Source organism: Dasypus novemcinctus, chromosome 20 (genome assembly GCF_030445035.2).
Source record: "Dasypus novemcinctus isolate mDasNov1 chromosome 20, mDasNov1.1.hap2, whole genome shotgun sequence".
NCBI lineage: Eukaryota > Metazoa > Chordata > Mammalia > Cingulata > Dasypodidae > Dasypus > Dasypus novemcinctus.
This window is the reverse complement of record NC_080692.1, coordinates 20,846,743-20,864,386: the sequence shown is the minus strand read 5'-3', so window position 1 is coordinate 20,864,386 and position 17,644 is coordinate 20,846,743. Positions and strand designations below refer to the sequence as shown.

Below are 17,644 nucleotides of genomic sequence, written 5' to 3'. Positions count from 1 at the left end.
TGGGACTAATTTGGGCTTGGCATTGAAGCCCTTGCCATGTCCCCTGCCAGGTGTCTCTCCCCCAACTGCTAAACTTGATGTGTCAGCCCAGCAATGCCCTGGCCTTTGTGGCCCTGAGTAAGACAGCCACGGAAATGGCTCTGAAGGCTCAGGCTCTGGGCCAGACCCCCTACCTCAGCAATTATCATCTCAGGCGTAAGTACAAGGGCAGGTGGTCTGTGGGGAGGGGCCAGCCGTGAAACTCAGGCGGACCTGGGCATGGGGTGTGGGTGTGGGGGCAGGCTGAGACCCTGTGCGGGGGAGGGGGGTGAGGGAGAGGTTGAGGGCTGGGACAGACTTAGGGTTGGGGGAGGAGCCCTAATTTGGCCCCTCCCAGTAGATGAAAAGGGACTTCCGCTATAATCTTTGTTAATTACAAAGTCATGGGTACATAGATGTTCCTTACCCTTAGTCCCTACTTTGTTCCAACTGAGAGCCTTGCTCTACACTCACCCCTTCCCTGACTTTTAACCCCAGTAGGTGAGAATGTGTGTTCAGCATATTTCCAGGCATTTTTAATGGTTTTAAACTGAAAATGTAATGGTTTGTTTATTTAGGGTGAGTCAAGATGTCATGACCCCCCATAGCATGGATGCTACCTCTCTGCTTTGGTTTTTGCCCTGCTCTGAAGTCCTGATGGTGGCTCTTGGCGGGACTGGAGGTCAGGCACCCTGGGGCTTGTGCTGACTCTGTCCTCTTTATCCTTTCTTTAATGTAGCCTCCCAGTTCATCTCCCCGCAGCAGCTCCTAACCCATCTGGTGGTAAGTGATTCTGGGATGAGATCTAGTCTCCATCCATCCATCGATCCATCCATCCATCGATCCATCCATCCATCGATCCATCCATCCATCCTTCCTTCCATCTATGCATCCAATCATTCCTTACATGGCTGAGCACACTTTTGCCAGGTGTTATGCTAAGCATGGAGTAAGGAGGTGGGGTCAAGGATCGGGAGGCCCCGGAGAGAGGAGATCCGGGCCATAGAGCTTGGGGAAAGAGAAAAGAGGAGGCATAGGTGTGGGGCCTGGGGTGTGGGGAATGAGTGGGGTATAGGAAGGCCTGGCCTGTCTCCCATGTGGTTTCTAGGCGAGCTTCTCTCTGTTGACTTTGGACAAGTCACCATGCCTTTCTGGACCTCATTTTCTCAGTATGTTTTGAGTTTCTCTACTTGCCCAGCCTGTACTAGACATTATGTACACTGGAAGGACAGACTAAGTATAGCCATGACCTTGACGTATTCACAGTCTTAGTGGGGGAAACAAGCATGGAAATAATCACCTATAATTCAGTGTGAAAAATTGTCAAATAGAAGAATATATAGGCTGCAATGGGATCTTAGAAGAACAATGGGTTAACCTGCCCTCTGAGAGTCAAGGAAACCGTCGCAGAGGAGATGATGTTTTGAGAGCATCTTGGAGGACATGTAGGCATTCAACAATGAGAAGGGTCTACACTTCTGTTCTACCAGTCTATATGTATTCGAATTCTCTCTAGTTCCTTTCCTGAAATCCTTTTCTCTGTCTCCTGCTTGTTTCTGTTATTTTTCAGTTGTTTTCGCTGAAGCCCTATAGAGGAAATGAGTTTGGTGTAAGCTCCCTAAGGTTGCTATCTGCCCTGCATCCTATCACCTCCCTGCACCCTGTTATCCACTCGAATGTGGGCCAGCTATGGATGAAGATGATTCCCCAGATGCTGCATATCCTGAATGGTGAGTGGTTTCTGGGGAGAGGAGGACTGTAGCTGAGGGAGTGAGGCAGACTCCAGAAGAGGCGTCCCAAGGTGTTGGATGAACACTTTTTGGGGTGGGGAGAACTGGGACCAGCCTCTCTGTTTCTCTGAAACACCATTTGGATGGGTCTGCTTATTTGACCTGTGTTCTTCCTGGGACCTCTGTGGCCACTGCTGCCCCTTCCTGTGGGTGGAGGACCAGGGAAGAGTGAGGGCTTTGGAGCAGACTAAGCAAGGTGAGTCCTTGCTCTGACACCGACCTGTATGTGTCCGTCCTTTGGAAAGTCATTCATCTCTAGGAGCCTCTGTAAAGTGGGGTAACGGTTATCTTGTCAGATTGTTGGGAGAATGAAATGAGAGGAAGGGTATACAGCCCCTGGCATAGTGCTCCAATATTGGTCCTTTTCCCCTCGTGGGGACTTCAGTCTTGGCAGGTCCCATGCTCTCTCCTCCTTTCCCAGATAACACTGTGAAGAGCCTGAATCAGAAAGAGTGGGAGGACAGGTTGCTTAAGGTGAGTGCTCCCTGTGAGAGACCTCACTCCTCCCCACATTGCTCCCTCTCACACTTGTCCCCTTTCCCCCTTCAGGGTCCCTCGGGAGGAGGCCCTGCCTCCCCTTTCCAGAGGCTGAGGCCATGGTCAAGGGAGCTCCTGCCCACAGGAACCTCTCTGTGCAGCACCCTGGCCTCCTGGCAGCTAAGCCTCGACATCCATCTTTAGGAAGAGTAAAAGAAAGAGTCCTAGTTAGGTGTTCTTGGGAAAGTTATTTAGCCTTTCCAGGCCTCAACATCTTCATCTGTAAAATGGGAAGAATAGGATAATTCCTATCTCCCAGAATTGAATAGATAATTTAAGAGAGTGTCTTGGGAACTGTGAAGAGCTTTGCACACTTGGGTGGCATTTCTAGCATCATCCTTACATTGTCACTTTCTATTCCTGACCAATCACACCCATGTATTTCAGCTGTTTCCCATTTCTCAAGCCCTTTCTCCATCCATATCTAGGGACTGTCTCTTGCTGATTGCTTACCCCACTTCCACTATTCTTTGTTGTCCTCTTCTTCCTCTCTTACTCAGTTTTTAAGTCAATCTCTGCTCGCCATTGATGATGACGACTGGCTGGAACAACTCACCCAGGTCATCTTGGAGAAGATAAATATTTTCAACAAGGATGGCGAAGAGAAGGTGTGTCTATGTGTGTGGCTGGGAGTGGTGTTTGTAAGGGGGGAAGTTGAGGAGGAGGCTGGAGGTGGAGGAGCCTGGCTGGGACAGATTGTAGAAATGCTCATGGTGCTTAGGGGGCGAGAGCAAACTGGTGTTCCTTTGTCCTGAGGGACAGAGGACAAGGAAGCAGGTGGTCACCCGAGAACGGCAAGAATATCAGTAGTATCTTACCTTTGCTCAGTGTTCTAGGCTTTATCAAGCTGTTTGCTGTCCATTTTCTTAATTTAACCCCACCCTGAGGTGTGCTGTAACAGTGGAATTGGTACTTGGGTATGGTAGAAAGATTTTTGGACTTCATGTCAGCTTCAAGCAAGGTAATTCAAATAATGGCTGAGGCATACCTGAGATTAGATGTGCTTGGTGTTGGGGACACAGAGGTGAGTAGGATAGATGTGGCTCCTCCTTCACAGAGCTCAGGAGCTGGCATGGTGGTGGCCAGGATTCCTGTCCTTTCTTTTCCTCTTGCTCCCAGTGTAATCTCAACCTCTGTGAGATTTCAGTTTCTTTACTTGGGAAGTGGCAAAAATAATGTCAATGTCCTAGGAGAGCTTTTGAGGGTGAAATGAGAACACATGTTGTCTTAGTTTCTCAGGCTGCTAAGCTAAATATCACACAATGGTTTGGCTTAACAACAAGAATTCATTGGCTCAAACTTTCAGAGGCTAGAGGGCTCGCTTCCTCCTGTAGTCAGAAGGGTTCTGGCCAGCCAGCAATCTTCAGGTTCCTTGGCTTCTCTGTCACATATTGATGTCTTCTCCTTTCTCTTCCGGGTACTGTTGACTTCCAGCTTCCAGCTACCCACCCTGGCTTTCTCTCCTCTGAATTCCATTCTCCTTATAAAGGACTCCAGTAATCTGGATTAAGGCCCAATGTCATTCATTTGGGCTACACCTTAACTGAAGTAACATCTTCAAGAGGTCTTATCTACAATGGGTCCACACTCAAGGGAATGCAGGGCAAGATGCAGAACAGGGTGGCGGACTTGGCCCAATGGTTAGAGTGTCTGTCTACCACATGGGAGGTCCGCAGTTCAAACCCCGGGCCTCCTTGACCCGTGTGGAGCTGGCCCATGCGCAGTGCTGATGCGCACAAGGAGTGCCGTGCCACGCAGGGGTGTCCCCCGCGTAGGGGAGCCCCACGCGCAAGGACTGCGCCCTGCAAGGAGAGCCGCCCAGCGCGAAAGAAAGTGCAGCCTGCCCAGGAATGGTGCTGCACACACGGAGAGCTGACACAACAAGATGACGCAACAAAAAGAAACACAGATTCCCTTGTCACTGACAACAACAGAAGCAGACAAAGAAGACGCAACAAATAGACACAGAGAACAGACAACCGGGGTGGAGGGGGCAAGGGGAGAGAAATAAATCAATCTTTAAAAAAATATAAAGATGCAGAACAAGTTTAAATCAGGGTACATAATTCATAATTCACACACCTGTGGAAGTGCTTTTTTAAAATTTTAAATATTTATTTATTTATTCATCCCACGCCCTCATTGTCTGTTCTCTGTGTCCATTCCCTGTGTGTTCTTCTGTGTCTGCTTGTTTTCTCTTTAGGCGGCACTGGGAACTGATCCTGGGGCCTTCCAGACTGGGAAAGAGGTGCTTAATCTCTTGTGCCACCTCAGCTCCCTGGTCTGTAGCATCTCTTATGGTCTCTCCTCCTTGTCTCCTTTTGTTGCATCATCTTGCTGTGCCAGCTCTCTGCTCAGGCCAGAACTCTGCGTGGGCTAGCTTGCCATGCAGGCCAGCTTGCCTTTACCAGGAGGCCCTGGGAATCGAACCCTGGACCTCCCATAGGGCAGATGGGAACCTAATTGCTTGAGCCACATCTGCTTCCCTGGAAGTGCTTTTTAAACTCCAAAGGCTAAATAACCTGGTAGTTGTCATTACCCCTGTTCCGCAGATGAACTAACAGAATCCAGAGGGATTTAGTCTTGAGCAAATTTTTGGGAGGACTTACCCCAGAATCCAGGTTTCTGGGTTTCTAATCTTGTTTCCTTGTCACTGAGCACACTTTATGCTTAGGGGGCCCTCCAAGAAAGAGGACTCATTTCCCAAGACTGATCACTCTCTAATTATTAACACATATTTATAAAGCACCTGGTAGATTAGGGATATAAAAGTGAAGCAAGTGGGAATTCTTTTTTTTTTTTTTAAGATTTCTTTTTAAGATTTGTTTCTACCCCCCAGTTGTCTGCTCTCTGTGTCTATTCGGTGTGTGTTCTGTGTCTGCTTGAGTTCTTGTCTGCAGCACCAGGAATCTGTGTCTTTTTTTGTTGTGTCATCTTGCTGCATCAGCTCTGTGTGTGTGTGGTGCCACTCCTGGACAGGCTGCATTTTTTTCACGCTGGGTGGCTCTCATCACGGGGCGCACTCCTTGTGCGTGGGGCTCCCCTACATGGGGGACACCCCTGTGTGGCATGACATCAGCACTATGCTTGGGCCAGCTCACCACACGGGTGCACATCAGCACTACGTGTGGGCCAGCTCACCACACAGGTCAGAAGGCCCTGGGTTTGAACCCTGGACCTCCATGTGGTAGGTGGATGCTCTATCCATTGAGCCAAATCGGCTTCCCTAAGTGAGAATTCTGATCTCACTAATTCAGTTATTAAAAATATGTACAAATGGCCTACAGCTCATCAGGCACTGTGTTGTGCTCATAAAAGACTGTCCTTGCCTCAGGAAACCACCACTGGTAGACAAGTATATGGACAATTAGAATAGAATGTTGTGTCTTGGATGCTTGGATACTCAGATGCTTGGGAGCACTCTTATGCTGTGAGGGCTGGACAGAGAAACTTCTCAGAGGCAGGGTGATCAACCTTCTCTTTTGCCCAGAACTGTCTGGGTTTTAGAACTCACTTCCTGGGAAACCCCTTGGTCCTGGACAGCTTGGGACAGTTGGCCACCAAGCAGAGGAGTAAATAAGACTGGAAAGATGGGTAGTAATCTGCCAGCTAAGCAGAGAGGTGGGTGCCTTAGGTCAGGCTTCTTATAAGCAGAGCCTGAAGTGGAGATTCTTGTGCAAGTGCTTTCAGGAGAAGGTGGGATAGAATGGAGGAAGCAGGATGGGAAAGGGGAGGAACTGGTGAAGGCTAGCTTCAGCCTGGATTCCACAGGAAGTGCCGGATGTAAGTTGTACTGTAGTGGCTCACTTGCCCACAGACAAGAGGGGGGGCCTTTGTACCTGCCTGGACCCATCTGTTATTGGCTCTGGGCTTCCATGATTAGTATGGGGCTGGGCAAGGGTGGGAGAATTGGGACTCTCAGACACTGCCAGGCAGTGTCTTTCTCAAGGGCAATCTTCGGGAGAAGGAGCTATGGGAAACCCTTCATGACACTCCCTGAGGCCAGGAAAAACAAGGAGCCCTGGGATCTGGACAGGGCACCCACGGTATCTGCTATAGTGGGAAAAGGTGCTGTAGAGAAAGAAATTTAGGGGGTGAGATGACACCAGACAGGACAGTCATTCAACAACTGGTGGTTCCATTTGCCTGCTGTGTCTGGCATGGGGCCAGCCACTGGGGATGGGGTGATGAACTTGATGTCCTCTGCCTCTGAGTTTTATTCTAACCAGAGATGAGGGGACTGGAGAGTTGGGAACTAACCAGACAAATACATAAACAAGATAGTGAGTGACTGTGAAAAGATTCTGAAGAAAGCAGGACTGTGAGCTGGAGAGGAGCTTAAGCCGACAGGGAAGTCTCCCTGAGCCAAGATCTGAAAGATAAGAATGAGACAGTTTTTTGAAGAGCTGGGGGTGGGATGGGGAAGGGAATGTACCAGACAGAGCAAATAGGAAATGCCAAGACCCTGAGGTGGAAAAGCAGACAGCCAGGTCATAAATGGGTAGAACAAGGTAGACAGTGTGACTGTGTAAATGATTGATAAGGCCATTGAAATTCAGAGGAGGGAGCTACATGGATGAGATAAAAGCACTATTCAATTGTAAAGTTTATGAAAACCTAAGGAACTCTTTTTATTTTCCAGCTGGAAGTAGGGAGTATGTGGGCCAGGCTGAGAAATAGAAATGCACCTTTCTCTTCCCTCTAGCTTGAGTCCCTGCCCTATCAAGTTGCCAACTTACCCAGAGCCCTCTAGAGGCCAAGAGGGCCAGTGGGGGAGAGGTGGTGGTGGACAGTTACAAAGCTAGTCTCTGGAAAGCTATTTCCAAGGCTGCTCTGCTAATACAAACACCATACAATGTAGTGGTCTAACTATAGAAATTTGTTGGCTCACAGTTTCAGAGGCTAGAAGGCTTGCTTCTTCTGACTGACTGGCCATCTTGGGGTTCCTTGGCTTTTCCATCACATTGTAAGGCACATGGTGGCATCTTCTTCTTTCTCTTCTGGGGTCCATTGACTTCTAGCTTTGGGCTGCTCCCCATGCCTTCTCTTCTGTGTCCAATTTCCTTTGCTTATAAGGACTTCAGCCATATTGGATTAAGGCCCACCCCCCAATTAGTTTGTGCACACCTTAATAATAACATCTTCAAAGGTCCTACTTGCAAATGGGATCACACCTAAAGGACCAAGGGTTGGGACCTGAACATGCCCTTTGTGGGGGACAGGATTCAGTCCCCATCACCGAGCGATGCGTGACCCTGTCTTCCCACTCACCCTAGGCCTTCCTGTATAAATTCTTTGGCGTCACTCTATGCACCTCAAGGAATCAGAAACTGGTGAAGAGGATGCTCTCCTTCATCCTAAAAACTACCCACGAGGAGCTGCTGGAGAGGGAGGTGAGACGGAGGGCCTGGCAAAGGGGGTGCATTTGGTTTGCAGGGGAAGATGGCAAGGTGGTTGAAAGCTTGGACCTCCCAAGCCAGAACACCAAGGTTTGGAATGTAACTCTGTCACTTACCAGCTGTGTGCCCTTAGGCAAATTACAGAAGCTGCCTTTCTGTGCCTCAGTTTCCCCCTCTGAAAAATAAGGCTATGGTAACTACCTCACTGAATGCTTTCTTAAAAGCTTTTTATTTTAAAATAATTTCACATTTATTGAAAAGTTGCCACCCCCCAAAAAAGTAAAATGTATTTTTGTATTTTCTCCTCCCTTATCCCCCAAATGCTAAAACATTTTACCGTGTTTGTTTTATCACTCTCTCTCTACATATCCATATATATATTTTTCTGAATCATTTCAAGAAGTTTAAGCCATCATGCCCATTTATCTCTAAATACTTCAATGTGTGTTTCCTAAAAATGAAAACATTTTCCTAACTTGCCAATTGTCCCACCAATGTTTTTTCAAGCAAAAAAATTTTTTTTCCTGATCTAGCATCTAATTCACTAATACATGATCTAGTGCATGTAATTGTCATTTTTCTTTAATCTTCTCTAACCTGAAACAGTTCCTCAGGCTTCCTTTACCTTCCATAAGCTTGACATTTTTTAAAAGTATAGACCATTTGTTTATTGGAAAGTCCTTCATTTTTGGTTAGTTTCATGTTTCCTCCTCATTAGATTCAGGTTATGTATTAGGAATTTTTTGGCACAGTTTGGAGGTTAGAAGTCCAAAATCAAAGTATTGGCAGGACAAGTCTTCTCCAAGGTCCACAATATCCTGGTAGTAGTTTGCTGACAATCAAATTCTGCTTCCATCATGTGACGGCCTGTCTCCTCCTGCTTCCTCCTGTGGCTTCTGCTCCTCCTGCTCAGGCGTCTGTGTCTCTGTCTAGATTTCTTCTCCCTCAATAGGACTGAAGGAGAGGAAATCTAGAGGCCTCCAGTCAATAGGATTCAAATTGGCCTTATATAAATAAGATCTTTGACAACTCTATTTACAAGTGAGTCTGTATCTATGGGACCATGGGTTAGGACTTGAACCTGCCTTTGTGGGGGCCATGATTCAGTCTACCACATGGATACATGTTCTTTTGGCAGGAATACCAGGAAGGTGATGTGCCATAGGGTGCTTTTGAAGATTAAAAGTGTACAAGTCCTCAGAACAATGCCTGCCACTTACACTTTCTAAGCACTGACTACTGTGGAGTTGGTGTTAGTGCCCTCAGGCCTTCTCTCCCCAGGGACCTTTCCCTGCCAGAACATCCATTTCCACCAAGGCTATCATCAAATTGTTCCCAAACCCAAATAAGTCAAAGGCATGCCTCTTGGGCTCGCATTGCAGACTCGGTGTCATCGGGAGACTAGGCATGTACAGGAAGACAACAGCTAGCTACACAGAAGAGCCTTACTAAAGGCTGTATGAGTGGTCGCTGAGACATTTGGTGGCGTTTTGGGCATGGTTGGGATGTCAGCTGGTAGAGGCCAGCTTAGGAGAAGGAGCAGGCACATAGTCCCACTAGACAAAACATTCTAAGTCAAGACTCATGAGCAAGAACTTTGGGGCATGTCTAGTGAAGAGTCAGTGGTCGGGTTTGACTGGGATGCAGGGTACTTTGACAGAGGATGGAAAGCGAGCCAACTTTTACTGCCAGCACTTGGGGACAGAATGGATACAGGGAATGAAGTTAATGAGGGAGGTGGATGTCCAGGATGTTCCTAGGTTTTCTGCATGCTTAGCTGGGAGGATAATGGTTCTACGCTTCACTAACTATGTAATTCAGGAGAAAAGGAAGGAGAAAGATGTTGCACTCCATTTTGGACATGGAGAGTTTAGGGTGCCCAGTAGCCATGCCACCCTGGAACTCATCTCTGGGCTGGAACCATTATTTTGCCCCTGTCTTTAAAATGGGGAGATAATGTCTTATCTCAGAGCTTGTGTGTGAGGATCAGTAAGATAGCATGTGTGAGACTGGCACAAACTAAGTACTAATCTAGGTACGTTATTATGATGTTGATGGCTGCCATAAGCTGAAGCTCAAGGCTAAGGTACGCTATGAGGAGGAGGACAGAGCAGAACTGCCTTCTGATGCTTAACTAATCCCTGCTTTCTTGCCAGGCAAAAATTTCCCTTCACCAACATGGAGGCCAAAAGTCTACATGTCTCACTAACCTCTCATTTCTTCTTGAGGATCTGGGCCCTGGGGTGGCTGTCCCCTCCACTCTGCCTCCTATTGCTGCCTGCAGTCTGAATGGCAGCACCTCCCTCAGGAAGAGTCCTGAATGAACTGGGCAGCAAACAATTGGCACTTGCATCTCAGTGTTTGGCATTCCTTGAGCCCAGTTGGCCTTGTTGAGTGAGCACTAGGAAGAGGGTTCCTGTGAGGCACAGGGATTGAAGTTCAAGACTGTTTCCTGGCAGGGGCTGAGAATCCCTAAGCTCCCTTGTGCTCTTCCAGCTCCCACTAGGTTGTCAATTCCCAGACCCACAATTCTAGCCCCAATGTTCAGACCCAACATCAAGTGAGAACCTTTCCTCTTAGATATGCTGTCATTGCATCATATACCACACACCCAGGGACTCACTCCTTTCCTCTCTCTGGCCCCTAACAGATGCTCTATCACCTGCCCATTTTGATCAATTACTGCTGTTTCCTGTTCTTCTAGACTAGAAATACTGGCGTTATCTATAGTCTTTCCATCTCCTCTCCTCTCTAAGTAGTCATCCAGTCCTGTCCTTAGTGTACCTCCTATTTGCTCTTCCCTCCATTCCTACCTCCTAACAACCCTTTTAAGAATACCTAGTACATGTAAGCACTCTCTGCTCTACAATATAGAACCCATAGGACTTGAGATGATCAATTCTGTGACTCTTACTTTTCATAATCTGGAGTAATTCGATTCTTAAATTACTTTTTTTTAATAAAGATTTATTTTAGATTCTTAAATTACTTTTTACAAAGACGTTTGGTTCTCCTTCTTTGTTCATGTCCAGAGGACCAAATTTCCCTTCCCTTCCCTTTCTTTACCTTCCCTTTCCTCTCTAACTCTCTGGTTGTCTGAGAGCACAGCATGTGCTTGTTTCTCCATGAGCTGTGGCATGGGGTTGGGCTGTCCCTGTTACAGGGTATTGCTGTGGCATTCAGCATCGTGTCCCAGAAACACCTGAAGATAGCCCTGGACGAACTGAAAGAGTACAGTACTATACTCACCAACAAGGACACTTCATCCATCCTCAATCTGATGAAGGTGATGGCTAACCTCCCACACCAAGCCTTGTAAGGCATCCCATCACTGCAGCCTCCCCACCTTTCTGAAGCCTCATGGCTCATCTCTATATCTGTAAAGCTTCCTTTCTCCCTCTTGATCAGCAATGGGGAGGTTTCATTGTCCCCTTCCTTCCTCTCATTCCCTCATACCTGTGCTTCAGGCCCCGGTATTATCTGCTCCCTCCCTCTCCTGATCTCAGCTCTACCATCCCAGCTGCTTACCAGTCCACAGCCCCATCTTCCCTTCTGTGCCCTCAGGGCAATCTTTTTCTCTCCAAGCCTCGGTTTCCCCATCAAGTAAGGAGGGTAAGGTGAGGAGAGGCAAGTTTCCCTTTCCTTCTACAGGAACATCAGCAAAGGGAATGGGGACTGGTCTGTAACACCATCTGTTTAATCTACAACAAGATAATTTTAGAGAACCAGGAAACCATCTTCATGCATTTAGAAGCCATCCTAACCTTAGTTCTGCAACACTATCATGACTGCATCGTGGAAAAGGTACTTCCTACTTTTCTCCCATATTCCATCCCTGCCCTCTTCTCACCCCCTCAGAGGAAAAGATGCCTGGTCTTGAATGGCACTGAGGAGGTGGGGCTCTCTCCCATCACTTCCTCTCCCCCATTCCAATCCTATCACTTACCCTGATACTTTGAAACTCTGACCAGAGGAGAGAGCAGTAAATTTAGGTCTGCAGAAAAATGTCTCCTTCCTACTGGCATGCTACCTAAAATGCCTTTGGGTTCTTCACTGCCCTTTCCTGTGAAGGGAAGGGTAATGTCTAAATTTCCAAATACATTCATATGTAGAAGCAACCAAGAGAAGCAGAGGGAGCTCCAAAGTACTTTCTCACCTTTGCTATTTGCCCAGGGTTGGGCTAACTAACTGATAATTCTTCCCTACCTCATGGAAGTCCCCAGCATGGAGAGAGCAAGCCCTTCCCTTTACTGTCCATCTACCACCAACTGTACATCCTTAGGGTAGAACTAATTCCCTGGAAAGACAATGTCTTGAGAGACAAGAAACCTAGACCTATCCTAATTTTAAGAGTTATGTGGAGGGCAAGTTCCAGAATGGGATTGGTGAGAGGGGTGGCCTTTTCCCCCTTGAGGGATGCCACAGGCTTTCCTTTCTCTTAGCTATCCTCAGAAGGAAGATGCTGGGGCCTCAATCTAGAGAAAGCTATAGGAGGCTTAGCTCCCCATCCTTCAGGTCATGTGTAGGTAGGTTTCCCTGACTTCAGTCCTCCTTGGAGGTCTCTGAGCAGATTGGTTGGTACAGGATAAGAACCTGAAGCTGGATTACCTGAATGCCCTGATCAGCCTGACAGAACTCCTGAGCAGCCTGTCCATCATCTGCAAATTCACCTGCCCCCACAAACTAAAAATTGTAGACTTCTTGATGGTATGTAACACTCAAGAGGATGGAGGGACAGAAGAAGAGGTGAGGGAGGATGGGTCACCATAGAAACCACTGGAAGGGCTCCTTGGCCAGGCCTAGAGGGTAGAAGTCCAGATTTTCCAGTTTCCTTTTCCTGTCTTAGTTTCCCCTTTTCCATCTTCAAGGTAAGAGTGAATGCTGTGGGGCAGTTATGGTTGGGATTGGGAGGAGGTGCTGTCCTTCAGAGCCTGGTGTTTGGACATCCCTGAAGATTCTTCATCCTTTCTTCTTGTGGATCCAGCCTGGAGAGGGAGGAGGGAGAGGAAGGGAAAATGGGTTCACAGTCCTCTTGGCCTTGGTCACAGGAGCTGATCAAGGCGGAGCCAGTGAACTGCCTCTCCAGCTCCCTTAGGCAGAAGGCGATGACCATCATCACTAACTTCAGGTAACATGTGGCATCTGCTCTGTCTTCCTTGTTTTAACTTTATTTCTACTCTTTATACCCTAATCCTTCCCTACCTCCCGTTTTCTGCTTCTGCTTTTAGAAAAAGGGTTCCCCAGGCAGTAGTGAGCATTGCTGGGACAATGTCTTCCACTTCCTTTCTCTGGAATTTTCACAGCACCCAGCAGAGACTTCCTCTTCTACCTCAGCCATCTGTCTCTGCTGCCTCGGGCTTCCTTTTGCTTTCAGCCCCCTCCCTGACTAGACATCTCCATCTTCATCTCTGACCCCTACGTTCCCTCAGACATCAAAAAGTAATATATCATTCCAAAATATGAAGTGCTCTTGCCTGTAATAGCTGTGCCTCTGTTACCACAATAAAAATAAATACCGCTGTTCCCCCAAAGAATTGGACATCTTCTATTTCCCTTTGTTTCTTTCTTTTATTCCTGGTCCCCTTCACATTTTCAGTGTTTTCTTCCTTTTCTCTTTTAGTTTCATTTGTTTCTGGCATCACCCTTTCTTTCTCCCACCTATTCCTCTGTTTCTATCCTCTCTTTCTACCGTCCTTCCTTCTCTTTCTTGGCTATTATTTCTAGCTGTCTTTCTTTAATTACACTTCTTCTCGGATCTTAGGAAGATCAAGCCCCTCCTAGATCCAGAAGTAAGAGAAGAGCTTCTTCGAACTTGCTACAAGAGTGTGCTCTGCCTGCCACCTGCGGACGTTTTGCAGAAGGAGGCACCCAGTCCAAAGGATGGACAGGCTAATGTGGTAATTAACTTGATGGTTGTCTCTGTAATTTTTTTTAGTTTTGAAAGGGTGAGAAGTATAGTTCTGGCAGTTTTATGTAAGTCTCTTCCATCTTTTAGGAAAAAAATAATTGGAAGGAGGATTGCCTGTGACGAAGGGGCTGCTGGATTATGCAGTCTGAACTCTGCTCCTGAGATTTACTGTCTTCCGGGGGCCAATTATTGTTGACCACTGCCACCTTTCTAAAGTTCTAGCCTAGCCATGGACCTGCAATCTTTTCCTTTAAAACTGTCATATAACTGAAACCATGGTGGAAGGTTAAAATATGATTTTTTTAAAATTACATTTTTATTTATTTTTAATAATATATTTTGTTTATTTTTAAAAGATACTTAGGTTACATAAAGCGTTACATAAAAAATATATAAGGGATTCCCATATGCCCCACTCCCCAGACCTCCCACCCTTCCCCATATTAAAACTTCTTTCGTTAGTGTGGTAAATTCATTGCAATTGATGAACACATTTGGAGCACTGCCACTAAGCATGGATTATAGTTTACATTGTAGTTTACACTCTCTCCCACTCGATTCTGTAGGTTATGACCATATATATAATGACCCCTATCTGTCATTGTACTGTCACTCAGGACAGTTCCAAGTCCTGAAATTGCCCTCATATTACACTTCTTTTTCCCTCTCCCTGACTTCAGCACCTCCCGTCCCCACTGTCTCCACATCGATGGTATAATTTCTTCCATTGCTAGAATCACAATAAGTCTGTAGTGGAATACCAGTAAGTCCACTCTAGTCCATATTTTATTCCCCATAAATATGATTTTACTAAAGGCTCATGGTGTAGCAGGAATGAGAGGTCAGGGTCTTCAGTGCTTCCTTTAGGGAGGTAAGAGGGATTCAATTTTAGAATGTGTATTCTTATGTTTTAGGAATTCTTTCATGTTCTCTTATTGATCTTTTATCTTGGCTGATTTCCTTGTTTTATTGATGCTATAGTCTCTTCCAAATTTTGAGGATATTAATAAGAAATTTTAAAAATAAATTTTTTACTGTTTATAGAGCTATTTGGTTTCCTTTAGGGTCAATTGGTCTATCTTGGACTTTCTTTTCCATGATGATTTTCCTCAAGCATCTAGTAATCCTTCTTTGTCAGTTCCTATTTATTTGTTATGAAGGGAGGATTGGTACATACAGAGAGAACCAAGGTGGATTTCCTCTGGATATGTACCCGTATGTTACAATGTGTAGGGCATTTTGATAGATTTCTCTGTGTTTGGAATATCCTGGGACTCCACAGTTGCCCCAGTAAGAATAGTTATGCTCTGGAGGTAGATTTTTTTTTAGTACTTTATTCCAGGGACAACTGCCTTTCCTTTTCCTTTCTCTCTCTCTTTTTAAAAAAGATTTATTTTATTTTCCCCCTTCCTCTCCTCCCAGCCTACTGCACTTCACCTTGACTCTCCCCTTGTCTCTCTTTTGCTGCGTCATCATCTTGCTGTGTGACTCATTTGCACAGGACACAGGCTCACCTTGCAGGCACTCGTGTGGGCACTGGCTCACCACGTGGGCACTGGTTTGCCACACAGGCATGCTTTCTCTTCTTCTTTTTCACCAGGAAGCCCCAGGGATTGAACCCAGTTCCTCCCATATGGTAGGCGGAAGCTCTATCACTTGAGCCACATCCGCTTCCCTCCTTTCTCTTGTAAGTGTTGGAGATCTGTAACTATCACAAGTGCTGTTCTGGTTCTCCCAGCAGGCCCCTACTTATAAGAGCCCTTCCAGGTTTTCTTCGTAAGGTTTTGGCTTGAAGGCAAAAACTCACTATTGGTGGGTAGGGCCACTTAGTTTTTTTTAGTATGAGAAGGAGAAATCCTCTGTCCTAGCACTTATGAATCAGTTACCCTGTAGATTGCCAGACCATGCCCTCTTCCCTCCATGAAACCAGCTAGCCTTTTAGATACTGCCACTGACAAGCAAGAACCACTGGGTGCAGAGCCCCAGAACGACAATGGCTCAGAGAGTGGGGAGTGGAGGGGTGTGGGGAACTATGTTGTCGAGGACTACCAGCCCACTAGGATACTAAGCAGATGTAGGTGCTCTTATGAAAACAAGAGATTCATTCAGGCAAGGGGGACTTTGAAATGTAGGGGAGAGCTTACAGGGCAGAATTTAGCAAGGAAGATTTTCTGGGAGAGCCAGAAACGAGCAGAGTCTAGAGTCAGGGATGGGCTGATATCTTTGCAATACTTTAAGTCCCTCTTCCCTCCTCAGGAACTGCTTAGGGAGACCCTGGAATCTCTCCGGATGCTAATGGAGGCACTTATCATTGAGATGCCCACTCGGGTCCAGAACTGCTTGGAGGTCAGTGAGAAGGAACCCCTGAAAGCTGGGAATAGAACCTGGGGGGCAAGATCAGAGGACCTGATGATGAAGGTTGGGTGCAGAGATTTTACGGTAGGGTGATCAGGACTAGGATCCAAATAATGTTGGTCTTCCTTTGGAGGAGGATTTTTTCCTTCTTCCCCCTCAACCTTGGCTGTGGCCCATTGCTCTCTCAGCACCTCTTCTCCACAATGGTTGAAATCATCATGGGTTCTGGACTTCCTTTCTCTTTATTGTTCCAGGTCCTGGCTCTGCCAATAGCTGTGTGGCCTTGGGTAGTTAACTTCTCTAAGCCTCAGTTTTCTCCTGAAAAAATGGGAGTGACAATAGTACTTAGTTCATATAGTTGTTCTGATGATTAAATGCAATAATGTTTGCAAGGTGCTTGGCTTACAGTAGTGAAGAACAGGTTCAAATAATATGCCCATTTAAAAATTGGGCTATTTGTCTTCTTTTAAACACACTTGATGAAGTTCTTTACTTTATGCTAATGTAGATGTGACACTTTGGCCTTCTAAACACTCTGTTCCCAATTACCTCATGAAGTTTGAGATTTCTTTGCACTTTTTTTGTCATTTAAAAATTTTATTTATTTGTTAAAAATTTTTAACAAATGATGAAAGAGCATCCTCAAAATATTTACTACTAACCTAAGTATCTTTCATTTGGTGTGTTTTCCCCCAAGCCCATCCTATTATTATTATTAATAATAATATCATTCGTACATGAACATACTTAATAAGTGTATAGTAATAGTTGTGAACTTACAAAGCTAACATGGATAACATCATACAGGGGTCCCATACATCAACCCACCACCAACACCTTGCACTCTTGTGAGACATTTCTTACAAATTATGAAAGAATATCAATCAAAATCCTGCTACTAGCTATAGTTCATATCTTACATTTGGCATATTTCCCCCCTAATCCACCCTATTTTCTTAAAAAGAATTTTTAAAAATATATTTTTAAAGTGTGTTTTTATTACAGAGGTTGTGAACTTACATATGCAGAATTCCCATACGACAACCCTCCATCAACACACCACACCGTAGTGGAACATTTGTTACAGATTGTAAGATAATATCATCAAACTATTACCACTAACCATGGTCCATAGTGTACATTTTGTACACTTTTTCCATATTGCCCCATTATCAACACAGTACATCTTTGGCATCGATGCAGGAATATTACAGTATTGCTGTTAACCACAGCCCATAGTTGTATTTTCCCCATGCTTCTCCACATTCCCACCACCCTTCAATAGTGACGTACATCTGCTCTAGTTCACAAAGGACACACTTGGATCTGTATCATCAACCACAATTCTCATCTATCTCTGAGTTTACTGTGATATTCAGTCCCTAGATCATTCTCTAGCTTTCTTTCAATTGACATTTACATCCCTAGACTACCCTTTCCAGCCACATTCCCATTTATAAACCAGCTGTTACTCACTATAATGTATTACCATCAACTCTATGCATTTCCACACTTTTGCAGTAAATTAATTAAAACTTATACCTATATTAAACATCAGTAGTCCATCTCAGCCCTCCTCTTATCTTCTTTTTTTTAAAGATTTATTTATTTATTTAATTTCCCCCCTTCTCCTGGTT

At 45.7% G+C, this 17,644-nt stretch overlaps 1 protein-coding gene across 3 annotated transcripts in view; it reads left to right on the top strand.

Annotated features, from left to right (window-relative positions):
- The window catches only part of LOC101435567 (maestro heat-like repeat-containing protein family member 1), a 149,941-nt gene that overhangs the window by 39,773 nt on the left and 92,524 nt on the right, over positions 1 to 17,644 (top strand). For all 3 annotated transcript variants that reach the window (XM_058282585.2, XM_058282586.2, XM_071210119.1), the window contains 12 exons: positions 51 to 195; positions 758 to 801; positions 1,589 to 1,748; positions 2,230 to 2,282; positions 2,846 to 2,953; positions 7,622 to 7,738; positions 10,908 to 11,030; positions 11,396 to 11,548; positions 12,329 to 12,451; positions 12,793 to 12,872; positions 13,506 to 13,641; positions 15,909 to 15,998. In XM_058282585.2, coding sequence (XP_058138568.2) covers positions 51 to 195; positions 758 to 801; positions 1,589 to 1,748; positions 2,230 to 2,282; positions 2,846 to 2,953; positions 7,622 to 7,738; positions 10,908 to 11,030; positions 11,396 to 11,548; positions 12,329 to 12,451; positions 12,793 to 12,872; positions 13,506 to 13,641; positions 15,909 to 15,998 — 1,332 coding nt within the window. The remainder of the gene's footprint in view (positions 1 to 50; positions 196 to 757; positions 802 to 1,588; positions 1,749 to 2,229; positions 2,283 to 2,845; positions 2,954 to 7,621; positions 7,739 to 10,907; positions 11,031 to 11,395; positions 11,549 to 12,328; positions 12,452 to 12,792; positions 12,873 to 13,505; positions 13,642 to 15,908; positions 15,999 to 17,644) is intronic.